At 48.5% G+C, this 27,479-nt stretch overlaps 1 protein-coding gene across 2 annotated transcripts in view; it reads right to left on the reverse strand.

Annotated features, from left to right (window-relative positions):
• Positions 1-27,479, reverse strand: part of GRIK4 (glutamate ionotropic receptor kainate type subunit 4) — a 355,193-nt gene that overhangs the window by 72,565 nt on the left and 255,149 nt on the right. For both annotated transcript variants that reach the window (XM_031652867.1, XM_031652866.1), the window contains 2 exons: positions 16,202-16,309; positions 9,081-9,284 (listed from right to left, as the gene is read on the reverse strand). In XM_031652867.1, the coding sequence (XP_031508727.1) occupies positions 9,081-9,284; positions 16,202-16,309 (312 nt within the window). The remainder of the gene's footprint in view (positions 1-9,080; positions 9,285-16,201; positions 16,310-27,479) is intronic.

The raw sequence follows: 27,479 nt of genomic DNA on the forward strand, positions 1-27,479 counted from the left end.
TCATCTGCTAGAGTAACCTTCTGGAACCAAAGGCAGTTATGCCACTCCTCTCTTTGAATAAAACAAACAAACCACCTGCTCTTAGACAGCTCCCACTAGTACTCTGGACATAGTTTATAAAGATCCAAACACATAAATCCTATCACGACTGGCCCCTGCCTTTAGCCCTGTTCTCCTCCACCCCCTCTCGTGCTTGGCTCCAGTTGTCCAGAACCAATGGCACTGCAATGTACATTTCTCACCGTCCACTGCACCTAGAATATAATATCCTTTTCTGCCAAGGCGATCCTTCTTGATCCCCAGTGCTCTGCTCACTCGTCATTTCCTTGGTGAGTTCTTCCCTGCTCCTGAACCATACCTCACTCAACTTCTATCAAAGCCACCCCTGCCACTCACTACTCATGGGACTTTCAGCAGGTTCCTTAACTGTTTTGCAACCTCACCTGCCACATTCAGTTATTGTGAGGCTTGAGTTAATACAGTCAAGTGCTCAGAACAGTGCCTGGCCCATAGGAAGCACTTCATACCTGTCAGCCGTGGTTATTACCATCATTATAACTGTTATTAATATAGCATGTGTCTCACCATACAGTAATTCTTGTTTACCTGCCCGTCTCTTTGAGTAGATCCTGAACTCCTTATAGGCAATTCCTCACATCCAAGCGGTGCTTGTCAGAAAGCAGGCACTTTGATGAATGAATGAATGGTTGAACTATAACGGAAGCTCATCTCTTTCAGATTTGGATAAATGCAGAAACTAAGCCTTAATGGGGAAGGTAAAGCAAAGCCCTCGCCGAGCTTGGCTGTCATGTGGGGAAGGAGTGGAACACTGCACTTTGGCCCCTGGATCAGTATCTTTATTTTAAAGAATGCTCAGTAGAATTCTGTGACCTACTTGCAGTTGAAATAGTCTCTGGCTTCAAGGTGAAAAGTGATCCCAGAGGACCAGTTGTATTTTTTATTTTTATTTTTTTTAGTTCAGCAAAATGTCTCTGGACAACCTTCCCCGTGGATTGAGGCCACGAACAGCCCAGCCCACCAGGCCTCTGCGAAGCTTCCTCCACCATCCTTTTTCCTGGGCACCCAGGAGAAAAAACGGAATGAGGCGTTTCAGCTTCATTTACACTTAATTCGTCAAAATGTCATTGGTAAGAGCTATTTGATGTCCAAGGCTTATGAGCCTTGAATCTAAGCCTTCCAAAGCCCTTTTCTCTTTGAACTTAAATGTGCCATTCTGCCAACATGGAGTTGAATGCCAACGGGGTACTTTGTTCTGAACTGTGAACCTAGAGGGGGACTCTATCTCTTCCCAAATGTGCTTTACTCTCTCCCAAGCAGGGCCCTGAGGATGGAAAATGCAGCTGTAGTGCCTTCCAGGGTACTACAGGTCAGTGCTTGACCAAGAATGCCTCCCTACCAAGCGGAAGGGGCCTTGGAAGTCATCTGCCCGGCTCTCTCACTTTACAGATGGAGTGCAATCTCTTTACGGGCCAGAGTTGAACTTGGGTATCAAGTTCTGGGCACCTTCCCCATCCTCTGTCTGGAAGGACATCTCAGAAGTGAATGCCAACTGTGGCTGCAGGGAGATGAGGCTGTAATTCCTGCAGGGAAAGGCCATGTGCTGCCATGGACTTGGTCTCAGGTGCCTAAGTTTCACCAGACCTCTGCCACTAACTGGCAGTGGGACACTGGGTGGATCATTTTGTCCTTTGAAGCCTCAGTTTGCTTAGCTCTAAAATGAGGGTAATAATACCTACTTCACAGTGCTGCTGTAAAGGATGAAAGAGCTAATGCTTGTGAAAGCAGTTTGTAGACATTCAATCACTGCCCAAATGTCAAGGGTTTAAGACAACGCCCAGACAGATACTTGCCTGACGGCGCTGGTTCCCAGGTGCCAGCTGTGGGAAGAAGTACTAGCATCTTGACAAAAACTCCAAAACCCTTTTCTGAACACTCCATCACCTCCAGCCTCCATCCCGCCTACCTTTTATTGACACTCCCAACTCCAATATTGCTCCAGCCACATGAATGTCCCTGCATTTCCCCAATCCATAAGAGAAGCATTCTCAATTCTGAGCAGTTGCTTACATAAAGGATTTCATCTTGACTTACAGTCAATCTGTCAGCTCCACAGCTCCCTCTAGCTACAACCCTTTATCTTGCTTTCCCTTATAGCCACCTGACTTTAATGAGTATTTCCCAGGCCACTGTCTCCATCTCCTCCGCTCACTCTTCTTGTTCACAATTCAATCACTGCCACTGGACCTCAATCCAGTCACCCCCTGAAACTGCATTTGCCTGTGACCCCTGTATTGCTCAGCCTGGGAAATGCTCTTCTGTACTTCCTTTCAAGAGGCAGAAATCCTCTTTACCCATTCTCTTTCAGCTGCCTTCACAGGCTCCTGTCTTCCTCCCTCTTGAACATGTGCTCTTTTCCCTGAAAGATTCCTCCCTACTCATATCTTCAGTCGCACCCTCCCATCCATTCACCCTAGAGTCTATGCCTTCAGTCTGCTGAAGCCCATTCTAGCCAACTCTCTGCTGAAAGTCTCTAAGTAGATGTCCAAAAGGCACCTTAAACTTGCCATTTCCAAAGCTAAATGCATCCTCTCTCTCCTTCCAGAACTGTTTTTCCACCTCAATGCTAGGCAGCACCAACCATCCGTATGTCCAAGTCAGAAACTGGTGAGTCATCCTACATCCTCCCTCTCTCTCACATTCCACATCCACTGGGTCCCCTAGTCCTGATGATTTCTTTATTAAATAGTTTTTAATGGGTTACACAACACTGCATATAGTATAACCTCTTTTTTATAAAAAGAACTTGTGTAAAACATATATGCATTTAAAAATTGGAAGGCATGATACAGAAATAGCCATGGGTATTATTGGGTGGTGGAATTACAAATAATTTTTAGCTTTTTAAACCTTATCTATTTTTCAAAAAGCATGTCTACTGCCGTATAAGAGAAAAACCTTTTTTATTTTTTTTTGAGACAGCGTCTCACTCTGTCACCCAGGCTGGAGTGCAATGGCATGCAATCTCGGCTCACTGCAACCTCCACCTCCCAGGTTCAAGTGATTCTCCTGCCTCAGCCTCCCGAGTAGCTGGGATTACAGATGTGAGCCACCACACTTGGCTAACTTTTTGTATTTTTAGTAGAGATGGGGTTTCACTATGTTGGTCAGGCTGGTCTCAAACTCCTGACCTCAGGTGATCCACCCACCTCAGCCTCCCAAAGTGCTGGGATTACAGGCGTGAGCCACTGTGCCCAGCTTATTATCTTTAAAGAGAGTTTTGGAATCTGTACCTTCCTCTAACTCCTAAGCTACTTTTGGTTCTCACCATTTCTTTCTTGCAACAGTGAAAGCCTTTTTCCCGGCTCCCCTGTCTCCAGTCTTGCCCTCCTGCCCACTTGTTTCATGCTGCAGCTCAAACAGGCCCTTCACCAATGACAGCTGCCCACAGGCCACACTCCTTTACTGCCATGTTCTGTTCCAGGCAGACCCACCTTTGTGTGGTTCCTGAAATGGAAACTACCCCTGCACCTTCAAGTCCCCATGACTTGGCTCTTGTACTCTCTCCTCACTGGCATGCTCTTCTCTCTCCATGTTTCTTCTTTGATGGCCAATGTCTCTTCATCCTTGAAGATTCAGGCCTAGCATCACCTCCCACAGGGTCCTTCCCCACGTGTCACAGGCAGAGTGCAGAGCCCTCCTCCAGTCTTCTCTCTGCACCCTGCACTTTCCCATCATAGTCCTTCTCACCCTGCTCTTACCCACATGAGGCCCCTATCAAAGAGTGGCCTTCTTGAGTTGACTATCAATTCATCTTTGTACCTGAATGCCTTGAACAGTTTCACCAAAACTGTTTATACATTCATGTAAATGTACTGGCATGATACAGAGGGCCCCTGGGATTAGTCCTGGGGCATCTACTTCTTCAAGCTACTCCAGTCTGTCTCCTTTCTGCCAAGCACACCTCCAGTGAGATACAAAATCACTGCTGCTCAGGCCTTCTGTGGGCTTAGCTGTGAAGGAGCTGACCAGGCAAAACAAATTCAAACCTGACAGCCTCCCAAACAACCACCCTTCTCATCTCCACTGCCCACACATAGCCCCAAGGTGAGAGGCCACCCAGCTGGCCCAGTTTGTGTGAATCCATTTGCTCCCACTCCAACCACACTTCCCCTTTTAATGGGATTACACCAAAAGACATGCTCTGATGATTTTCATGAATATGCAGAAAATATGCTTAAATTCTCCTCCACAGTGAATACATGGCCACGTGTCTAAGTCCATGGTCTCTGTATGCTTTCTGCTGTTATAACAGGATACCACAGACTATGCAATTTATAAACAATACAAGTTTATTTGGCTCACAGTTCTGGAGGCTGGGAAGTTCAAGAGCATGGCATTGTCAGCTGGTAAAGGTCAGCCATGGCAGAAGTGAGCACACAAGACAGAGAGAGGGACCAGAGGCCTGACTCACTTTATAACAACCTGCTCTTCCAGTAACTAACCTTCCTCAATGATGACATGAATCCATTCCTAAGGGCAGAGTACTCATGACCCATTCATCTCTTATTGGGCCCCACCTCCCAGTACGGTTGCATTGGGGATTAGGCTTCCAACACATGAACTTTAGAGGGACACATTCAAACCACAGCACCCACTGTTTTGGGTAAGCAGGTGATAACAAATGTGAAAAGACTAAGCCTCTACAGCTTCCACTGGCGATAACCCTGGGCCTCTACACTTCAATTCATATCACTCAGACATACAAGCAGTCACTATATTCCCCAAACTCTCCAAAGAAAGAGATTCCTTGGTCAACCCCCAGCCCCTCGCTGGGGAGGTTCTCCTTTATATCAACTTTCATTGCTTCTGCTGCAGTTTCAGTTACACGAACCTTGCTTGTTGTCCAGGGGAAACTGGTGGGCAGCCCTGTCCATACACACCCTGGCACCTCATCTTTGTACACATTCCCTTTCTTCCCCAAGTTCCACATGTGCTGGATAAGTGAGAGCCCCTGGAGAGCTGCCATGCCTGCAGGATGGCCAACGTCTAGGCAGGATCCCTGGACCCCCAAGAGGAAATCCTAGGCTTACCCAATGTGTTACAATGGTTTTCACTCTCAGCTGTTGACCATTGGCCTAATTTTATTCTTTGTACTAGCAAACATATACCTCTTGAACAAGAAAAGGGCATTGAGAGACAGCCTGGTGTCCCTAAGATAATCACTCCTGGGGCCAAAGCTCATACCCACGTTTGCTCAGGAACGCCCATGAGGATTTCCCCACATTGTTACCAATAACCCTCCAGGAAGATGACCCGGCACCACTGCCTTCTACTGATTCACAAAGGGAAGTTCCAGTCTTCACTGGAGAGAGGCTCAGCAGGTTCTGCCACTGCCTTGGTGGTATTCTGCCTGCTGGCCTGGCCCGGTCCATGGTGTCTCCTCTGGCTGACCTTTGTATTGCCTAACCTCACTCCTTGCACCGTGTCCTCAAGCCTCCATCCCTGAGGCTTCTTTGGGCTGCTGTGATGCAAGGACACGTTGGACTCCTTGGTAACCAGACCTGCACTGGCGCATCCAGCTGCAGGCCAGGCTGTGGGCAAGGAGAGGGTCACAGCTCTCACCCACTTGCTAGATCAGCCTACATGTTATGCTTTGCACCTCGAGTGCTGTTACCAGTGTCTTGGGAGCCAACTTCTTTGAAGGTGGCCAAAGGGTCTGGGCACACAACCTAGAAGTGTTGGGGAGGTGACTTCCTGTGGTGTGAACTTCGGTCAGTGAGAGATGGGACTCACAGACACAAGTTTCCTCCTCCTTGCAGTGGACTGTTTAGTGAGGCAATAGTTTCATAGGGCCTCTGCAGGCTGAGCAGTCAGCTGTGCTTAATACAAAGCTATGACCAGCAGCTAACACACCCCTTCTGCATACTCTCCCCGCTTGCCTGCCACCTTCCCCTTTCTCTCACCTCTGTCTGTGTACTTGTACTCCCTGATTTAGCATGCAAGCTTTGACCTTGGGCTCTGTTTTCTAGGGAGCCTGGCCTAAGACAGCTCTCATACTTCCTGTATGCCAAATAGTCTCTCTCTCTCTCTCTCTCTCTCTCTCTGTGTGTGTGTGTGTGTTATTTTAAATCTTTACCAAAAAAATCCTTTGCAGATGAACACTAGAGCTGTGGGGGCAGGGTTGGAAAGGATAAAATAATGCACTTAAGCACACATGGCTAGTAAATGAATAAACGGAAATTTTAGCTTAGGTCTGTCTAACATCAAGATTTGTGTTCTCTCAGATCATGAGTACTGAGATCAGACAGACCAGGGCTTAAATGCTGGCTCTGAACTTACTAGCTGTGTGATCTTTATCAGGTTACCTAACCTCCCTGGGCTGCCATTTCCTCATCTGTATAAGGGACAGATTTAGATGCAATGGTTTCTAAGGTCTCTTTCAGCCAGCACATTCAATAGCCCCAGGGGCCTCACAGGAGCCTCTGCTTGCTGTTATAGCCACTGGAATTTTCCTGTGCAGCTTGGGAAAGGGGTCACAAAGAAGGGATCCAGGCCTGAGGGCTACCACAGTCCTAGGGGAACATCCTGGAAAGCATCTTAATCCTTCACACCTGGGGATGGTGGGGTCCCAGTGTTATCAACGACCACCCAGGACCAACCCCAGTGGCACAAAAACAGCCTTCAGCCTTCTACCTTTTCATTGCCCAGGAAACTCCCACCCATCCTCCCTAAGCCAGCGCACACATCCCAAGGGAAGCCTTCCCCCTACAGCCCCCTTATGCGCCCACAGTGCATTCTACTCTCCTCTAGATGTTCTCTTACAACTCCTTCCACTCTGCCTCCCCTGCACTTATCACTTATCACAGCTTGAAATTACACAAGAATGCGGCCATTCATTGATCTCCGTCTCACTCACTAGTCCAAAAGACCTGTGAAGGCTGTGTCCATGTTTATTTTGTCCCCCATTGTATCTCCAGTGTCTACAAGAGTGGAAGATGTTCAATAAATATTTATTGAATTAATGGGTTAATTAATTAGTTCATGTCAAGTAGCCAAGTCTCAATGAGACCAAAGCAGCAGTATTTTTGCTTGAAAGAAGATCTGGGGTGAATTCTAAGATTCTGATTGCTCAAGTCACTCGGTGTGTGGCTGCATGTCTAAGAGTCCCAGACTCCTCTTCTTGTCCTCCAGTCTGTCACAGCTCATTAGGGGGCTAATAAGGAGACGGCTGTGCACTGACACCGCCATCCCTGCAGTCACCCTACCAGTCATCAGGCAGCCCAAGGAGACCAAAGAAATCAGCTCAAGGTGAATAAGGACATCAGGAAGAAGGTAAAGAAAAGGCCTGGCATTTTGGCTTTCTGTGGTCTAACTACTGAGCTGCACCTTCACAGTGGACACCAAATAAGAAGAATGTTTCAGGAGTGGGTCTGAAAGATTAAATAGAGAAAGACACAAATCCTCTTCCACTTAAGCATGTACATCATCAGGCTGGAATCTCAAAACCTGAGGCTCAAGGACTGCAGAGGGCTTTCTGCCGAAGCCTTCGCCCTGCTATCCCCAACCCTGTGGCAGTCGTCCAGGGCTCCCTAGCCCTTCTGTAGCCTTCTGTTGACCTGTCGGCCCTCTGTTTGCAAGCCCCTCTCTGCAAGCAAGGCCTCACTTCTGAACCAGCCCTCTCTGGACTCCAGTCGCCCTGGGTCATTCAGAATTCCCAGAACAAGGCTTGCCATTTTACCCTGCTGGATCACTGCAGATGCCGTCCATATTCCGTCAGGCAAACTCCTGAAGGATCCTCCCTCCTCAGTTCTTGAACAACGTTTCCACAGTTCTCAGCTACATAGGACTTTTCCCAATCCCATGTCAAGGACTGTTTATTTAATACCTCAACTAGTATTTTTATCATTGAAAAGTAGGATTTTAAAAATTTATCTTATATTCCAAGTTTGTTTGATATAAAGGGTTTAAAGCATATTATTAATTCAATAAAGAAAAAGATCTGGGTTCCAATCTGAGCTCTGCCTTATGCTGACAGTATAGCTCCCGACAAGTCATTCAAGCTTTCTGGGCTCGATGGCTCATTTGTAAAGTGGGACTAACAACCAGCTAAAAGGTGTGTTTAAAAAGGATTAGAGATAATGCATGTAAAACACCTTGCACATCAGCACGTGCTGGGAGGCTGCAGGAGCTCCTTCTACCATTGAAATCCAGAGGGGAAAAGAGTTGGATCAAGGTCACACCAAGAACCCAGGTCTGTGCTCTCTGCATTATGTCCTCATCACCTATCCTGATCATTAAAACTCAGTTATGGAAATATGGATGGTGAATTAGCAATGCCTTAATTAATTTCTACAGTTGTTAATAGTGTGTACAAAGAAAACAAGAGATTTCCCCCTGGAAGAACTTTCTATACCCTTGCTCTAACCTAACAGATGTCTGACATTCTCCAACGCTGACCCGCATGTTAATCATGTCTCCACATTCACCCTGAAAATCTACAGCAGATCCAAGCGCACCTTGGCCCTCGGTCCGTAAAAGGACATGAATGCCAGCCAAAGATAATACAAGATGAAAGAAAATAACTGTAGCTGTGACCAACTCCTCTGCCAGTCAATCCCTTTGCCCTGTTATTTAGCCACGTCTCCCTTGGCAGTATCTCTCAAGCATCCAAGCCAGCTGATGTGGGTGCATTCTCTTCTCCCAGGGCCTGTTCAAGCTCTGCCAGGGAGTGCTAATGAGCCATAGAACAATCAGAACAATCAAAAAGCATCAAAAATGGAACCCAAACTCCCTAATCTGTGTTAACCAGTCAAAGCCTCCATGACTTGTCACAGGCTCTGGACTGGGAAAGCCACGGGGTGGGATCGTTGCAGGCTTATCCACGACTGCACGTCTGTGCCAGCCCAGGCAAGATTTATAGAGTGAATGGACAAATAAATGACAAATGCATGAATGATTGACTGAACAAATGGAGGGTTCATGAGCGTGCAGCACAACCCTATGCCCTTCCAGTCCCTCCCAGCCCACCCTCAGGCCCAGATCACTTGTCCCCTCCTTACCCTAGCGATCAGCTCCCCGACCATTCCCGTCCAGGTGCCGTTGGCCTCGGGAACGCCGTATACGCCATCCCCAACCAGGCGGATCTTGTAGTTGAATCGGAGGATCTCTGCCAGCTCCTTGAGCATGTCCACACAGAAGCCCTCGTAGCGGTCATTGCCTTCCATCTCCTGGTGGTTCCCCTTCAGCATTAAATACGGGTTTTCCTGCAGCAAAACTGGGCAGCTGTCATTCTCATCTTAGCCCTGGTGTCTCAGCCACATGTGATGGGGAGGGCCGGGGCACAGAGGGCTGGGGAGGAGATGGGGCAGAAGGAGGAAAGTGACGTGGGTAATGGGCTACTTTGGGGTGATGACCAGTTCCTCTCCCTGATGTGCTCCTTAAAGCTGTCCTTCAGGGTGCTTCTATTGTCAGGAACATACAGTGGTTCCCACTGCACGGAGGGTCAGGCTCAAGCTGCTTCATCTTGTTTAAGGTCATCATCTGACCGCACCCTCTATCTCTCTCTTTTTTTTCTACCCCTGCTTTATTCCAGGCAGATCTACCTACATAGGTTGGGTATTATCAGAGATATAAGGATGTCTGCAATAAGCAGGCTAGGTAAGAACAGGTACATGAGCAACTGCAGTCCAAGGAGGGCATTGGGAAGAGGGCAGATATCTCCAGTGAGATGTCCAGAGAAGGCTCCAAGCTGAAGGTGGGATCTAAGCTGGGCTCTGGAGGAGGCAGAGCACTGAGAGATGGAAGGGCTGCGAATGAAAGGCATGGGCCAGGGGAAGGCACAATCAAGGGCACAATCCTGAGTGGCTGCTCAGTGGACGATGGACCTTCCAGGGTAGCTGGAGCACAGGTTGTGGGCAGGGGCGAGATGGGAGGAGAAATGTAGACGGATGGATTAGGGTCAGGGTGGGCCTCAGACGCCAGGATATGGTGGCTGCATATTACACAAGGTATAGAGGGGAAACATCAAGCGTTTTAAAGACGCAAGGCTGTGAGCAAGGAATATTAAGTAGTAGGAGAGGAAGCATCCAGGGGTGAGGACAGACCCTCTTCTGAGATGAGACCCTGAATCCTGGGCGCAGGTTGGATTGGAGAAAGCCAGAAGGATGTAAGAGACACAGGAAGGAGCAGGCCTGATGACTGGCTGGTTGGGTGTGGGTCCTCAGAGCCTTGGAGCCCGGTAGATGACCGACAGCGGGTGGTATCATGGGGGGCTCGAATGCCCGGAGGGGAGGAGGATTTCGAACAGGTTGAATCTGAGGTGCTGGCAGGCTATGCAGGCAGAAATGCCCCACTGGGTGTTTAAAATGTGGAGCGAGAGTAAGCCAGGAGCCAGAGATTGGACACGTCGCACAGAGATCAAGGCTGAAGCTAGGGAATATGTGAGACTGTCAAGGGGAAGAGTTGAGAAAGGGCAGAAGAGGAAGAAGAAGAGGCCCTGGGGAGAACCTGGTCTAAGGGAGTGGGGAAATGAAGGGCAACCACATAAGACAACACAGAAGCAGCCAGGAAGGCTGAAAATTAGGGAAACGTGGTCTTAGCGTCAAGGAGGAGGAAATTTGAAGACAGAGGATGTAGCCACTCCCACCATTCTCACAGACCAAGCAGGGCCGGGAACCAGCGTGTGGATCACTTGTCACTGCCGACCTTCTGAAGGCAGGCAAGGTGGGGGCAGCAGGACTCCGTAGGATGAGGAGTGAGTGAGTGCCGCAGGAGTGAGCATGGTCCAGCATTTTGACAGGTTAGGAGCTAAGGGAGGCAAGGCAGCAGGCACAGAGAGGGCAGATCGCCTCTCTTCCAAGCTCCTTCCCCACTGCAAACAGCAGGACTGGAGGGTCCTGGGGCCCACCCAGTTCTGTGATTCTGTGACTCCCTACGTTTGAGGGCGGCTTGAAGGGCAGCAGGGTGTGGGAAAGGTGAAGGCGATGGTGTTTAGGATGGGACAGTCCAGTGTATATTTATAGGCAAGAAGGGAAAAATCTCTGGAAAAGGGGAGAAAAGAGGAAGAAAGAGCCATGTTAGTTGGAGCAAGGGCCCAGGAAGCGCAGGGTGGAGGCAGGGTGGCGGCAGGGTGAGGCTGAGGCCTGAGCCTGGAGGTGAGGTAGAGGGTGTGGGTGAGTTCACAGAGAGGAGGGAGCTTGTGCTGGCCCCAGAGTTGTGCTGAAAGTGGGGCAGATAGGCTTGAGGCTTGGTGTGTGGGAAGATTTTCAGCAGAGCCACTCAAGGGATGCGACAGGAGAGAGGAGAGCTGGGCTCAGGGATTACCAAGGTCCAGCTGCAGAGGGGGAGGCTGGATGCAGACAGGCAGCTGGGAGCAGGGGTGGCAGGGACAATCAGGCTTGGGTGCAGGTGTGCGTGGAGAAACCTGCACACCACGATTCTAGGAGCCAGGAGAGGAAAGTGCTGAAATCCTGACGGGTTGAACTTACTCTGAGAGGTGCTTCCAGGCTGGGGAAGATGGAGAGCCAGACAGACCCAAGGTCATGGGGGGACTGTGCAGGAGAGCAGAATGTGGGCGTGATGGTGTGAGCAGCCAGAAGGCAAAGGTCGTATGTCAAGGAGCAGGAGCTCTTAGTGGAAGGTGATGTGATTCTGATTCACGATGAGTCCACTGTCATGTCAATGAGATAGGGCCAGTCGGCCTGCCTTCCACACACGCCGTCCTCAGCACAAGGGCTTCTCCCTGCACAAACTCTCCACACGCTCCCCCATCTTCCGCCTCACCTAGCTCATCTTTGTCCACAGAGTCACACTGCCTCCTCTTGTGCCAACCCATGTCTCAGAACTACCCTGCTCTCATGCCAGGACCCACACAATCGTCCTCCAGTGCTTTCTGATTTGCACCTGCTCTAGGTGGAATGGGAGTGGGGCCTGGGACGGACTCGTCACCTGCTTGGTTCCCCTACCTGGCTCAGCATTAAACACTTACCAGTCATGTGAGTAAGAAGCAAACGAATGGCTTCATGGACAGGGCATGGCTGGCAGTTTCCATCTCAGGACTGGTAATGTCCCATTGTATCTTTAATTGTCCCAAGGGGTGACACAAATGCTCCTTCCCAAACACTTGCTAGTCTCAAGTTAATTTAAAACTTCTTGACATATTCAAAGGTCTTGGAGATGCATTGGAAAGCCCAAGGATGGGGATGGTTAGGGCTCACTGCCACTTTGGAGAATGCTGGGGGTTTGAGTGCTAGCAGCGGTGCTGTGAACGCAAGGTGAGAATGCGGCAAAACGCTGAAGACGAGGTCTGGTACAGAAAAGGTGTTCAGGGAATGGGAGCAGCAGCCACTTCCATGTGTTTGCTGGCATTAACCAATAAATCATCCACACATTCCCAAGTGTGCCTTGACCAGAGCGGGGAGACAACATGGATACGTGCTGAGTTTTAAGGGATAAATCATTCAGGATTCTCATTTGCCAGGGAAAACGCACAAATGGTCGCCCGGGGACTGAATTAAGATCATCATTCCTGGTGAGATCTATCGGCTCGGATCGGCCACTGTAGCACACACGCACAAGCGAAGAACCAAGGCTAATAGTTGTTTGAGTTGTACTTACCATGTTGTTAAGTGTCACCTCACACACCAGTGTCCGGCCTGCACCCCACCCCTCGTGAGCACGTGCATGTATGTGAATAAACACACGTGCACACATGCACAAATCAGGGTGACTTTTCCAGACTAGCAACAGGACCCTGCGGACTTGGCATAGCCGTGGACCTGTGCCAGAGGTCCAAGCACGGTGTAACTCTCAGCTCTGAGAGGCTGGAGATACAGCCCAGTCAGTTCCTCATCTCCCTCCCAAAGTCTTGTTGGCTTTTAAGGGACACCCCTACCCTGTAGGAAGGACTTCCTTCACTCAGATTCTAATTATTGAGCTCCTACTCTGTGTCAGCCCCTCTACTTTCAAGGAGCTCTCATCCTAGAAGGGCAGGTAGAGCTTTAAACAACAACCTCTAATAAGAGAATGGGAGGGTCCAGGGAAAATGCTGGAGACAAGGAGAGGACAGGAGTTAGAGCAGGGAAGACTTTGTGGGAGTTGTGACATCTGAGAGAGCACTGAAGGATGCATAGGCATTTCCAGCTGGAAACAGAAATTAGAGGGAAGGGTAACCCAGGCATAAGGAACAGCATGTGCCAAGGCAGGAAGGAGCAGGATGCAGCGAGCAGGTGTTGAGCCATCCAGTGGCACTAGACCCCACGCTGCATGGGGAGTAGAAGGGGAGGTGGGCTGGGCCTGATTACCAAGGGTTATGTCCCAAGCTAAGGGGCAGCAGGGCCTAGGCAGTGGCTGAAGGATTATAAGGAAGGAAATGCCAGGTCAATTCTGATTTTCAAATGACCATGCTAACAGGAGGGTCAGGGGACAGGCAGAGAAAGAAGGGAGCCTGCCAGCAGAGTATGGAGCGGCTCCAGAGAAAGAAGTAGAGGGGCCCTGATCCTGGATTACAGCAGGGGCTTTGAGGATGGATAGAAGAGGACAGATCCAGAAGTTTTTTAGAGACTAAGAAGACAGTGGGAAGGAGGTCCCAGCAATCACACTGGGTGCTGCACACCCTCCCCCGAAGTGGACTCAGCCAGGGTCTTCCCCGCTCTCTGCTGGGCAGCGACACCGCAACCCTCTCATCTTTCTGGCATTTTCACACTGGTTCAGATAAGCTAAGGCTGAGCTGAGATGGGTGTGGGTGAAACCCTGGGGGCTGGAACTGCCCTCTCAGTCCTTGCTTCAACAGCTCCCTCTGCCAAGAACACCCCTCCCCAGGCAACCACTTTGCTGTGTCCTCACCACCAGGTCTCTGCTCAATGCTGCCCTTCTCGGAGAGGCCACCCTGACCACTGGGTATGAACACCGCAGACCGTCCCAGCACCCCGGGCCCTTCACAGCTCTAGCTCCTTTTCCTCAGCCTTGCAGCCTTCTAATTCACTGTTTGACAACATTGCTCTTTCCTATCTGTCACGCGTTCCTTGCCGGAATGTAAGCTCCTTACAGGCAGGGATTCTTGTCTTTTTGGTTCATGGATGCACTCTGAGCACCTACAACAGTGCCCAGCATATAGCAGCACCCAATAAACAGTCATCGTGTGAATAAATGAATGAATGAATGAATGAAAATGTTCAGTGACTCCATCTCATGACAATGAAGGGAAACTTAATAGCCTGGCATTCAAGTTCCTAAGCGCTATGGACCCAACCCACTTTTCTGGCTTATGCCTCTTCCCTCTCTTACCAGTGTTTGTTTCTCATTGAAACCTGTACCTTTCTGCTTTTCCTGAACACCTGACGATGCCCTCCTTCATTCATGTCCTCCTCCCCACTCACTCCCTGTCTTTCAGAGCCCATTGTCAATGCCCCTTCTTTCCTGAAGGCTTTGCTGATCTCCCCATGGGAGGGGACCTCTCTCTCCTCAAAACTCCACAGCTCTAAGTGTGCGCCTCTTTCCGGCTTTTATCTCCTGTTTACAGTAGATCAATCATTTCAGCCCAGGGCATCTGGGCCCCAGCAGTTCATAAAGCTAGTGATGGAGGTCCTTGAACTCTTTTTATTATCTCCAAAAGCCTAAAAGACATGGACACATTTGCAGACCTTGCACAGTTAGCAATGATAAGGCTGAGGAGGCGAACTCATGCATCGCCTCTTTGTGTTGGGCTGCAATGATATCAGTTGGTACCACTGGCTATCTCCTGCTAATAAGATGCTGGGCCAGGCAGGGAAAAATGCTTTAGATTAGTTAAAAGGGGGAGGGGAAGAACAAACTAATGACTACTTAATACATATAGTTGGTTTAATTGACAAATCTTTTAAACATAAGGCCTTCAGAGGGGAAGACAAATAATACCTTGGCCATATATGCACTTGACCTATCCCATCTACTAACTTCCAACCTCAGGACAGAGAATAGAACTGAGTCCTCCTCATCTTTGGTCTCTAGGACTGGGTACAGCACCTGGCACATGGCAGGGGGGCAGGGAAGGGAGGGTGAACTTGGCAATTACTGAATAGAACAGAATCAAATAAAAAGGGCAAATGGGCCGGGCACAGTGGCTCACGCCTGTAATCCCAGCACTTTGGGAGGCCAAGGCAGGCAGATCACAAGGTCAGGAGATCGAGACCATCCTGGCTAACACGTGAAACCTCGTCTCTACTAAAAACGCAAAAATTAGCCGGGCGTGATGGCAGGCGCCTCTAGTCCCAGCTACTAGGGAGGCTGAGGCAGGAGAATGGTGTGAACCCGGGAGGCGGCGCTTGCAGTGAGCCGAGATCGTGCCACTGCACTCCAGCCTGGGCGACAGAACAAGACTCCGTCTCTTCCCCTATAGATTTTATTTTATTTTTTTGATACAGTCTCACTCTGTCACCCAGGCTGGAGTGCAGTGGCACGATCTCGGCTCACTGCAACCTCCGCTTCCCGGGTTAAATGATTCTCGTGCCTCAGCCTCCCAAGTAGCTGGGATTTCAGACGTGTGCCACCGTGCCTGGCTAATTTTTCTTTTTTTTTTTTTTTTTTTTTTTTAGTAGAGATGGGGCTTCGCCATGTTAGCCAGCTTGGTCTCAGACTCCTGGCCTCAATCCTCCCACTTCAGCTTCCCAAAATGCTAGGACTACAGGCGTGAGCCACTGCACCTGGCCTCTTGCCCTATAGACTGAGAGCTCTCTTTTTATCACCTGGAAATGAAGAAACAGGCCATGTAAACCCACAGACATTCCATGTCCGCTTCAGGATGTGGTGGGGGACGGTCCTGTTTTGTATACAGCAGGCACCCCCCAGCAAGGTGGGCTGCTGCGAAGGGGCAGGGGTCCCCAGGGTCTGAATCCAGCTCCCTGCTCTGTGTCACAGGTCCCCTTCCCTTGCCCCTGCACAGCTGCCCCAGCTGTCAGGGTGCCCCCAAGAGGCATCCACAAACTGTGGTGCCTCTCCACCCCGATCCTCCCCCCAGCTGCTCTGAAACACATCAAATATCATTTCCGTAAGAAACAGCAACTTGAGTGTAATTATGCTGTCAGAAATTGGGCTCAGTGCTGTGATTAGAGCTCCCATCTTCTGTTCAAGGGGCAGCCTGTGAGTGCTTAGAGCCGGGGAGGCACCCCAGGGAGCTGCAGCTGGGAGCCCGGGAGAGCCCACTTACCAGGATGGTGGTGACGACCAGGGTGGTGTTGAAGAGAGTGTCCGAAATGTTGGAGGCATAGAGGCGGCTGTCCATGCTGAGGCCCTCTGCCACGTGCCACTGGCCGATCTGAGGAGACCAACGGAGAGGACTGGGAAGAAATGGTGGCCTTCAGGGCTGGAAGGAGCCAAGAGACTGACCTCTGCCTCCGGCTGTGCTGCATGTGAGCAGGGAGGGGTGTGGAGTATGGAGCAGGGGGCTGGACTGCAGCAGGGAGACTATTACCCAGGGTTGGGGGGCTGAGGGAAGCGGGGGCTGTAACAGGGAAGAAAGAAATAAAGACGTGGGGGAGAGGTGGGAGAGGAAAATGGAGAAATAAATCAGGAACGAATGCAGTTTGGTGAAGTTCTCTCACACAGAAAGGAATGGAACATGTGGAATCACATTATTTTGGGGCAGGGATGGGCTGTAGAGCTTTTTTGATCCGGCCTGCCTTCAATCATTTCTGAGTATCAAAATAAGAATGAGAAGGCTATACTGGAGAGAACTGTGTCCTTTGATAAATGTTTGCTCGATGGCTGAATGAATGAATGAACTTCAACAGGTCTAGTCCAGATTGGCTCATTTACTGGCTGTGAGAACTCAGGCAAGTTATTCACGTCTTTCAGAGCCCTAGTTCCCCATCTATCAATGGGGATGGTAATGCGTGTCCTGTCTTCTCGGAGCTTCTCATATATGTGCCAGTGGGTGTTCCATTATTTACCCAGACCCAGGAACACAGATCTCAACAATGAAACCTTAGAAAAGTTACTGAACCTCTCTGAGCATGTTTCCTTATCTATAAAATGGGGATAATAATAGAAACCTCATTGGGTCATTGTAAGAATGTATTTAACCTGGCATTCAATACATGCTGCTCTCCTTCCACGTTGTCTTTTGTTTTCTCTCTCTATTGGGTCATTGTAAGAATGTATTTAACCTGGCATTCAATACATGCTGCTCTCCTTCCACGTTGTCTTTTGTTTTCTCTCTCTATTGTGTTTTGTTTCCTTTATTCTGTTTTTATTTTATGGTGATAAAAACACTTAATATGAGACGTACTTTTTTTTTTTTGAGAAGGAGTCTTGTTCTGTCACCCAAGCTACAGTCCAGTTGTGCAATCTCGGCTCATTGCAACCTCTGCCTCCTGAGTAGCTGGGATTACAGGTGCCTGCCACTGTCCCCAGCTAATTTTTGTATTTTTGGTAGAGATGGGGTTTCACCATCTTGGCCAGGCTGGTCTCAAAACTCCTGACCTCATGATTCACCCGCCTCAGCCTCCTAAAATGCTGGGATTACAGGCATGAGCCACTGCGCCCGGCCGAGATGTACTCTTTACCAAGTTTTTAAACGTACAATATATTACTGTTGGGTGTCTCATTGTCTCAAAGACCACCAGGTGAAAAAAATCCACAACTTACTCAGTTCTTCACTCTGGAAAGTTACCTAAACCTAAACTCAACAGCAATGAGGTTTCAGATTGCTTGTTTTTCCCAATGGATCTCTCTTTTTAATTTTTTTTTTAAATAAGAGATGGGGTCTTATTATGTTGCCCAGGATGGTCTTGACCTCCTGGACCCAAGTAATCCTCCTGCCTTGGCCTCTCAAAGTGCTGGGATGATAGGCGTGAGCCACTGCACCTGGCCATAACTCTTTTTATACATATAAAAATACACACACACATCTCTATATACATCAAATCCCAATATATCTCTACTAACTGGAGCCCCTGGCAAATCATTGCTGTTGCTGAGTGTTTTTAGGTGGGCAGACAGGAGAGACGGCTGGCTAAAAACCCAGTGAAACGCACACACCCTTCTCTGCCAGGCTTCTGCAGGCAGCAGCAGCAGCTTCCCTGGAAGGCCCACGGGAGTTCCACAGACGCCACGCAGTTCTACTCCGCAGAGCTGGGCCCTGGGTTCTTTCACGGAATTTCCAGCAACAATAAAGACATGTTGCACCCTTTTCCGCCGCTCCCACCCTATGGGGGCCAGAGGATTGAGAGTGAGAGGGAGCGGCTCCCTGCCTTCACAGTCTGGAGAAGGTGGAGCGTGTGGATGGCAGGGTCAGCCAGGCCCACCCCCGACCATCAGCTGGGAGCTCTCGTGGGCCTCCAGTTCCAGGCAGGAGCCTAACGGTCTCTACAGTTGGGGCTTTCATGTGGAAAAGGGGAGATGACCAAATGCTCCCGTCCATGCCCTGCAAGAATGCCACCTGGAAAAGGGTGGGCAGCTGTCCCCATCTCTGCAAGGGCAGCATGGTTCTGTGCGTGTTCACATTCCTTTGCCGTTTACAAGCAAGGCCTCATACACATCCATACATCAAGCCCCGTTTTACAGATAAGGAAACGGAGGCCAAAACAAAACAGCCCACCCAACTTGCCTGAGGTCACAGAGTCTGTCAGCTGAGAGGCCTGAGCTTTAAGCCCTGCACTCTTAAGTACAGATGAATCTTCCCGAGGAAGGCTGCCTGGTCATCCTGTCTGACTCCTCCACCATTCAATTGCACATGCTTGTTTACTTGTGTGTCTCCCCCATGAGCAGCCAGTGTGGCTCAGGACAGCAGGTGCTGGCCTTACTTATGCTTGTACCCTTGCTCTGGGCCTGGCCTTAGAGGCAGGGAGTCACGGGGGGGACCATTGTCTCAACAGACTGCTGTTGTTGGTGAGGCATGAGAAGAAGGCACTTTCTCTTTCCCTGAGCCCTCCTCTGGCCTTGGGAGCTCCTATTGTCTCTTAAAGGGAATAGCCAGGCCATGTTATGGTCCAAGATTCCCCTTCCTCCTCCTCTCTGCAGGGGTGAGGGATGAACTGTTAGGTTTCCAAATGAAAGGGAAAAGGGTAATAGTTACTGGACACCTGATGTGTTCGATGTGTCAAGCCTATCATCTCTGAATTCTCCCATCAACCCTTTCGAGTAGTTACATGCATTTCTGTTTTAGTTAAGAAGAAACTGAAGCTCAGGGAGGTTTAATGGCTTGCCTAAGGTCCCCTGGCTGGCAGGTGTAGCACGGGATTGAACCTAGATCTGTGACTCCTAATTCTGTGATCTTTCCTGTTTCTGCTGCTGTCTCTTAGGGTGGGGATACGAATGTGCCCTTCACTTAAGCAGGCCAGGCTAACCAGGGAATGGCTTCTAGGGCCCCCACCATGCATTAAGTCCAAATACATAGCTTTCTTCTCCTTGGCCTCGACACTCCACAAAGCCAGGTGAAATTATTGTCCTCAAAGAGGCTCAGTTTCCCTGTCTGAAAAATGGATAGAATTGGTCCCCAGTGGTCTCTTAGGTTGGGAGGGGCTATATTGAGGCAGAAAGAACAGAAAAAGCAATTGGGCTAGATGTCAGCACTGGGATGTCTGGAACAGGACTGAACTCCTTAAGAGTCCTTTCTGTCATCCTAAACCTCATACAACAGAGCCAGTAAGGCCTCAGCTCTCTGCTACCCCCGTTCCCACCTCCACTGTTCTCAAGGGGTCTAATCCTCACTAACCACTTGTTCAAAGAAGCCCCAGCCCCAGACTCCTTGGTCTTCCCCAAGCCATGAGACAGGTAAAAGCCAGAGCCAGATCCAACAGCCTGAACTACGCACCCTCCCCCCTCCCTCCTCTGGGGACACGGCAAAGAGACTAATTAGCCCCCAAGCTCCAGTCAGGAAGCGAATCCCCCACCCACCCTCCCACTAGCCCCCAAGAAATTAATAAACTCATCAGATCCAACAAAGCGGCTTGGCAGCCATTAACCAGTGCAATCTAATTGCAGAAAGGCAGTGGGAGGGAAAGGGAGATTCAGAGCCAGGTGCCCTGGGATACAGGCTAATTGCCCCACCCACTGGGCACCCTCGAAGCCACACACGTGCCAGAAGTGGGCAGGAGATACAGCTCTTTCATCACTGACAATCTGTGGCTCTGCCTCCAGCCAAATCCCTTTGCTCCACCCCGCTGACACCTGCCCCCCAAGCCTCCTGTAGGAACAGCTGTTTTGTAAGCCGCTTCCACATGCCCACATGTGCAGGCTTGATTTTGCTTCAAATAATGTCTCTCCTTGGCTCCCTCTATACTTTCTGTCTTGCACTTGCTCTGCCTTTCCACCGTTTAGAGGCCCCAGGGGTTGCAGTGGAGGAGGAGAAGGTATGGATTTGGACAGGGCCACTGCTAGCCTACATACAGCATCTTAGTACCAATAAGACAAAAGCACCCCTCTGGGCTGAGGTGGCCCTGCCAGAGCAACCTCGGAATGCAGAGTTCGAGCTGGACTTCATCCCTGGGCGCTGCACAACCAGAGCCACTGATGCAAAGTTGGAGAGGAGTTTAACCTGGCTTCCTGCTGAAGGGCTGTGTGAACTTGGGTAAGTTAGTGAATCCCTCTGAGCCTGTTTCCCCCATCTATAAAATGGGGATGAAAATAGTAATTATTACCTCATAGGGTTCTTTTTTTTTTTTTTTTTTTTTTTTTGAGACAGAGTCTCGCTCTGTCGCCCAGACTGGACTGCAGTGGCGCGATCTCGGCTCACTGCAAGCTCCGCCTCCCGGGTTCACGCCATTCTCCTGCCTCAGCCTCCCGAGTAGCTGGGACTACAGGCGCCCGCCGCCTCGCCCGGCTAATTTTTTGCATTTTTTTTTTTTTTTTAGTAGAGACGGGGTTTCACCATGTTAGCCAGGATGGTCTCGATCTCCTGACCTCGTGATCCGCCTGCCTCGGCCTCCCAAAGTGCTGCGATTACAGGCGTGAGCCACCGCGCCCGGCCCTCATAGGGTTCTTAAGATTAAGGGAGATGGTGTATGGGCAAAGTACTGTGTCAACTCTTATTAGTTTTTAATACCATTGCCCAAGGCGGAAGGTGGAATCTCCTGTGTGCTCTGCGAAAGGTTTCACACTATGGGCTTTAGTTGATTAGGCAGATGAGGCTGGTGTCTCAAAGCATAGTTCTTAGAAATGCAAATTATCTTCTTCTCTGAGATGGACATTTAAAAACCAAAATGAAAAATGAAAACAAATGCAAATTCTTGGGCCCCACCCCAGAACGACTAAATCAGAAATTCTAGGAGTAGGGTAGGCTGCGTTAGAGCAGAGCAGAAAGACCAACTCAGATGACAAACAGGATGACAGCGAAGGGCTAGGGTGCAGAGATTAACAGTGCTTCAATGCCTGCCCACGGTCAGTTAGGAAATGTTACAAACTGGCTCTCCTGGGAAGAAAAAAAAAGGCTCTGATGTGTAGCATTTGCCAGTTTCTGTGATGTAAACACACCCACTATGGCTGATTTAAAGCTGCCAACATGATGTCACCAAGCACAGAGCTGGGAACGGATGTGTGCAACGGACTCCTGCAGGCTGGGGCGAGCCGGCTCTAGCACTTGACTGCTGCCCGCCATACTCACACGGGCTCTGTGCTGGGCACTAGAAGGTCGTGCATACTAATCCCATTGCCACCCCACTGTATTCAGAAGGAAAGCAGGGTCCAGATACGTTAATAATTTACCTAAGTCGCAGAGCTGGTGAGGAGAAAAAATAGGATTCAAAACAAGGTCAATGGCTGCTTAATTGGTTTCACAATATTTAAAACAAATGTGTAGTCCTTCTACCTACAGATTCTTAATGCCATTACAAGAAACATTTTATGATAGGAGTGCTTAGTGAAATATTAAAATGTAGGTAAATATAATCGATATGGGATGTGTTTGCACGTACACAACGTGTATCATTTACCCAGCATCCCCAAGAGACACAGGTGGATATAAATTAATAATGATCTTGCTCCTTAAGCATTAAAATTTCGAAGAGTTTAATTATTTATTCAAAACCATTGTTTCCAAAACTCCTTTCTAAAGGAATTATTACGTTCCTCTGTCCTCTTGAACAGGGAGCCTGTCTACCTTAATATGCAGTGTTATCATTACCAAGCCAGTTATTACACTGTGCCGTGATACAGTGCTACCCTTGGGGTTACTGAAATGTGGAGGGCCACTGCCTGTAGTTATGCACTTTTATAAGTTAATTTGTCTGCTTCTCGTAGTGTCTGTTTCTTTTCTCACTGTGAGCCATCACTTCTTGCTCCTATTAGGACTGCTGTCTCTGAGCCTCTGTCTTTGCAGGACCCCTGGGTAGAGCAGCTAAGGACCAAGCTTGAAAGAATTGTAAGGAGAGACTAGACAAGGGGGCTGATGGGGTCACAGGGCTGTAGTGAATAGTTCCGTGGCATCGGTAGGGGCTACCCATAGTTCTTTGGAAAGGTGATGACTGTACAACTGAATGAGTGTCAGGGACTTGGATTTGGTCTGTCGCGTGACCCCAGGTCAACATAAGCAAACTGGTCACTTGTGCAGCAATGCACGACAGAAAGTCCTGCACCCAGGGGCCAGAACCACAGGGGCCCTCTGCTGCTTCCTGACAGAGGCTGCAGTGTGTTACCTGGCATCAGGAGACCCGCATTAGTACCTGGTACTATGGCCACAGGTGGGTGACCCTGAACAAGTCAGTTAACTTCCTCGAGCCTCACCCCTCCCCAGCCTCCACCCTAATAAAAATCCCCACTGACCTTGCCTGGGACTAGAATCCACTCTGGGCCTCTCTGTTCTGTTCTTCACACAGCAGCAGCCATCGTCACAACCAAATCTCACATACCTGCCAGTCCCTGCTTAAAATCCTTCAATTCTTTCCCATGTTGGCTCAAGGATAGAGACCAAACCCCTTACCATGGCCTGCAAAGCCCCAAGTCTTTCCTTTGCCCACTCTCCACTCTCCATCTTCTTCTCATGCTCTTTGGTCCAGCTTTACCTGTGCTGCAGCCACAGCTACCGTCTTCCTGCGTTCCAGTGCGACAGGCTCCTTCCCGCCACAGCCTTTGCACATGCCATTCCCTGTCTGGAACTCTCCTTGCCACATGAACCCCTGCCCCACAGGCCCTTTCAGCTAGTTTAGGAGTTGGCAAATCCTGGACTACATGTGGAATCCAGCCCACTCCCTATTTTCTGAAATAAAGTTTTATTGGAACATAGCCCCACCCCTTCATTTGTGCGTGTGACTTCTTTCCTCTACAACAGCAAATTCGCTCACAGCCATGTGACCTGCAAAGTCTAAATATTTATCATGTGGACCTTCATAGAAAAAAAATTTGCCAAATCTTGATCTACTTTACATCTGTTAATCCCCTCAGGCTTCAGCTCAAAGGTCCCTTCCTCCAGGAAGCTCTTCCTTGCTAATCCCTCAAAGTCAGACTCCTCCCAGAACCACGTTCTTTTCCTTCCAAACCTTCATGGATGTGACTATTGCTTATGGCCTATCTTTCTTACTAGATAATAAGCTTCACGAGAGTAGGGATCATGGCCAGCTTTGCCTGCCCTTTTATCCCTAGAGTCTGGCACAGTGCCTAGCTTATCACAGACGCTCAATAAAATCAAGTTAAGTGAATACACCAGGAACGCTGCCTATAGTATCTCATTTAACCTTCAGCCTCTCTTTAAGAGGGAGTTATTTTGTACTCATTTTACAGATTTTAAACCTCTTGAATCTCAGCAAGATTAGGTCACGAATGTCCCCAAAGTCACATGCTGCTAAGTACCAAGACGGGGATATAAACCCGTGCTTTCTGCATCCCCAAGGCATGTGCTCCTAACCACTGTGCTATTTTGTTTTAGAGTCAAGACAGCGATGGGAACAGGCATAGCACAGTGCCTGGCGTGTAAGCAGGGATGAAATGAACTTTGCCAAGTCCTTTCCTCTCTCTGTGACTCGGATTCCTTCCAGGCTGCAGTCAGTGAGCCCTCAGGCCCTTTCCTGTAGACCAGTCCTGGAGGCCCATGGGCTCACCTGGGTGTCATCCCTGGGACTTGCAGGCCCTGCCGCGGAGGGGAAGCCCTGGCAATCCTGCCTGCTCACAGCTCTCACTCCTGCCTAGAATCACACAGGGCTGTCATTTTGCCACTTTGTTCCCTCTCAAGTAGGTAAAAAGAGATTCATTTTTAAAGCCTTGAGGGATTTCCTCACATCTTTGCCTGCATCCGTGGGTGTGCACGCAGCACTATAACATTTAATATTTTATGTACATTTAGACGATTGTTCTTTGCACTCAGCACTGCCAGGATCCAGCTTCTTCTAGGGAGGCCACCGTAACCCCAAGGCAGGGTAAGTCCTTCGGCTTCAGACTCCGGTTTTGCAAACACTTATTGATCACCTTTGCTTTCTGGGCACTCAGCCATGTGCTCTGCCTACATAAATTTCCTTGATTCTGCACAACAACCTTGTTATTATTCCCACCTGAGAAATGTAGGCTTAATGGAGGTACTTCAGACAACAATAATAATGCTTAATGTAGGCACTTTCATACCAGTTTCTGTTGAATAAATGAATGAATGAATGAAAGTGAGACTCAGAGATGTCAAGCAACTTGGTGAGGGTCACACAGTTACCAGGAGATTAAACTGAGATTGGAACTTAGGTTCTATTTATTACTGTACCATCTGGTTGAGTTAGGACAGGTGTATGTTGTCTTGACCATAAAACCTGGGCCTTCCCACATTCCTCTCTGATCGTCATGAACTTGTTTACTGAATACAGCCCTGAAGGGAGTCACTTCAAAGAGCCCATATGAGTGATCCTGACCAGGGCCCACAGTGGTTGCTTAGGAGCTAGCTTGGCACAAGGGGATTCAGGGGGTACAAGAGGACCCACATTGTTTTTCCCTCCTCTCCCATGCGTAAGCTGTATGAGCTGGGGTAAGGTATTTAACCTCTCTGAACCTTCTCCATCTGAAAAGAAATGAATCTGCTTACCCATAATACAGCGTTGTTGTTGTTGATAAGCAACTGAGATAATGTACATGATGGCCCTTGATGAGCCACAATAAGCCATGGGAACATAAGGTAACAGTACCATTTAACAGTACCATTGTGTATTTGGTGGGAATGGAGCTGGCCAGAAGTCAGGAGATTTGGGTTCAAGTTCCACCCTGCAACTTACTACATGGTCTTGGGAAGTTGATTTTGCTACCTGTAAGATAAAAATAGCTCCCCTTTCCTTCTCCCCTTATTAGGATGATCTGAGGCAATTACAGATGTGACAAAAGTCTCAAGGCCTATTCAAATGCAAGCTCTGACGGGGTGCAGTGACTCATACCTGTAATCCCAGCATTTTGGTAGGCCAAGGCAGGCAGATTACCTGAGGTCAGGAGTTCAAGAACAGCCTGACCAATATGGTGCAACCCCATCTCTACTAAAAACAGAAAATTAGCCAGGTGTGGTGGCACATGCCTGTAATCCCAACTACTCTGGTGGCTGAGGCAGGAGAATCACTTAAACCCAGGAGTTGGAGGTTGCAGTGAGCCAAGACCGTACCATTGCACTCCAGCCTGGCCAACAAGAGTAAAACTCCATCTCAAAAAAAAAAAAAAAAAAAGAAAGAAAAGTAAGCTCTTTCTATTTTATTCTATTTCAGATCCTTGTTTTCTAGGGACATCCAAAGTCAGATGAACCATAACCAATGACTTTTTTTTTTTTTTTTTTTTCACTCTCAGGTTCAGGGTACTAAGTTGAAGTTCTCACTAGGAAAGATGCATATTAATAATCTATTTGTGGCTTCATGAGTGCACAGAAGTGATTTTGACATATGGGCCAGAAAAGTGACATTCAGGTGAAAACACTGTGGCCAGGGATCCCAGGAATAAATTGAGTTTGTTAGAGTTTCAAAGTCTCTTACATTATATACGTCTGTACTTTGAAATAAAACCAACTAGAAAGGTCTGTAATATTAGCCTCTGTGGTGAACACCTTGGCACGAAGGAGTAAATGCTTACTGCATTTAAATCTAATATCTCCAATCATAAAAGTTTCATTTACAGAGGAGACTGAGTCATGAGTAAGCAAGAGCCTAACTGAGTCCCGGAGTGGGTGATCTGGGGAACAAAGGGAGTTGCTGAAGTTGGCCAAAGGCTGCATTCTAGTAGCAGAGGGAACCATCAAATGTGTGCTTGTGCAGAATAATGCTGAAAATTCAGGATCAAAAGAAAGCAATGGTAAATGCCAAGGGTAAGAGATCAAAAACAAGTCCAGGGAAGGCTGGGAAGACTCGACATCAAGTGAACTCTAACTGGGCTTTATTAAGCCCGCAACTCAGTTGGTCCAAGGCAGTATTTTGTTAAACTGTGGGTTGCAACCCATTAGTGGGTCATGAAATCAATTCAGTGGGTCAAGACATGCATTTTAAAAAGCAAATCTATACCTAGAATAGATCAGGGTGTAATGCACATAGCAGGGGTAACTTGTTTCACAAGCTTTGGTTTCAGTTACATATAGATGGATGTTTATGTGCATCCTGAATTGCAACCCCAATGTAAGTCATGCTCAAGAAGTGTGCAAGTGCTTGGCATAAGACATTTGGACACTCTCTCTGTTCACTACTCTATCATCAGCCCTTAGTCGAGTACCTGGAACATAACTGGTTCTCAATAAATATATATTTTTTGCATCGATGAACTCCTAGTACTGGTCACTTGTTATAACTGAAGGACTAACTACAGTATAAGAAAATTATACAAGCTAAGACTTTTGAACACTTACCATATACCAAGTACTGGACTAAAGGTTTTGTATTTGTCATTTCATTTAATCTTCCCAACCACATCAGAAGGGAAATACTGCCATCATCCCTGTTTTACAGGTAAGAAAACTGAGGCTCCGAGAGGTTGGATTTATTGCCCAAAACTCCATAGTTAATGCAGATTCAAACCCAGGCAGGTCCGCTATGCTACTAGATATAGATACTAATAGATATAGATACTAATAGATATAGATACTAATACTAATAGATATTAATTCTATTGGGTTGGGACTATATAGTTAAACATTTAGTAAACATTCGAATCCTTATCCTTTATCCATTGTCATTTGCCACAAGCGTTCCTGCCTGAGACCCCATATCCCTGAAGGTGGCCTTTGCTGTCCCTTGTCTTTGATTCTGAGTTACATATTTAGAAGAGGATACATAAATAAAGCTTGAGGAAAGGGAGGCTGGGCGGCAGTGAAATAAGCAGAGTGGGAATTCTGGCTTCCCAACCAGCTCTGCCATCTACCACAACCACCTCTGGGGGGCCCCATTCAGGCTCCTCACACTCCCCTTCCCCTGGGGTTTCCCAGTCATCCACCAGGTTTCAGCCTGAATGTCACCCCTCAGGGAGGCCCCTCCCAGTCTTTTGTCTCCATCAAGATCCACATCATAGACTTGTGCATAGTGCCCTGAACTACTGCTTTGTAGCACTCATCACATTTGAAA

The sequence above is a fragment of the Papio anubis genome, chromosome 12 (assembly GCF_008728515.1).
Source record: "Papio anubis isolate 15944 chromosome 12, Panubis1.0, whole genome shotgun sequence".
NCBI classification, from domain to species: Eukaryota; Metazoa; Chordata; class Mammalia; order Primates; family Cercopithecidae; genus Papio; species Papio anubis.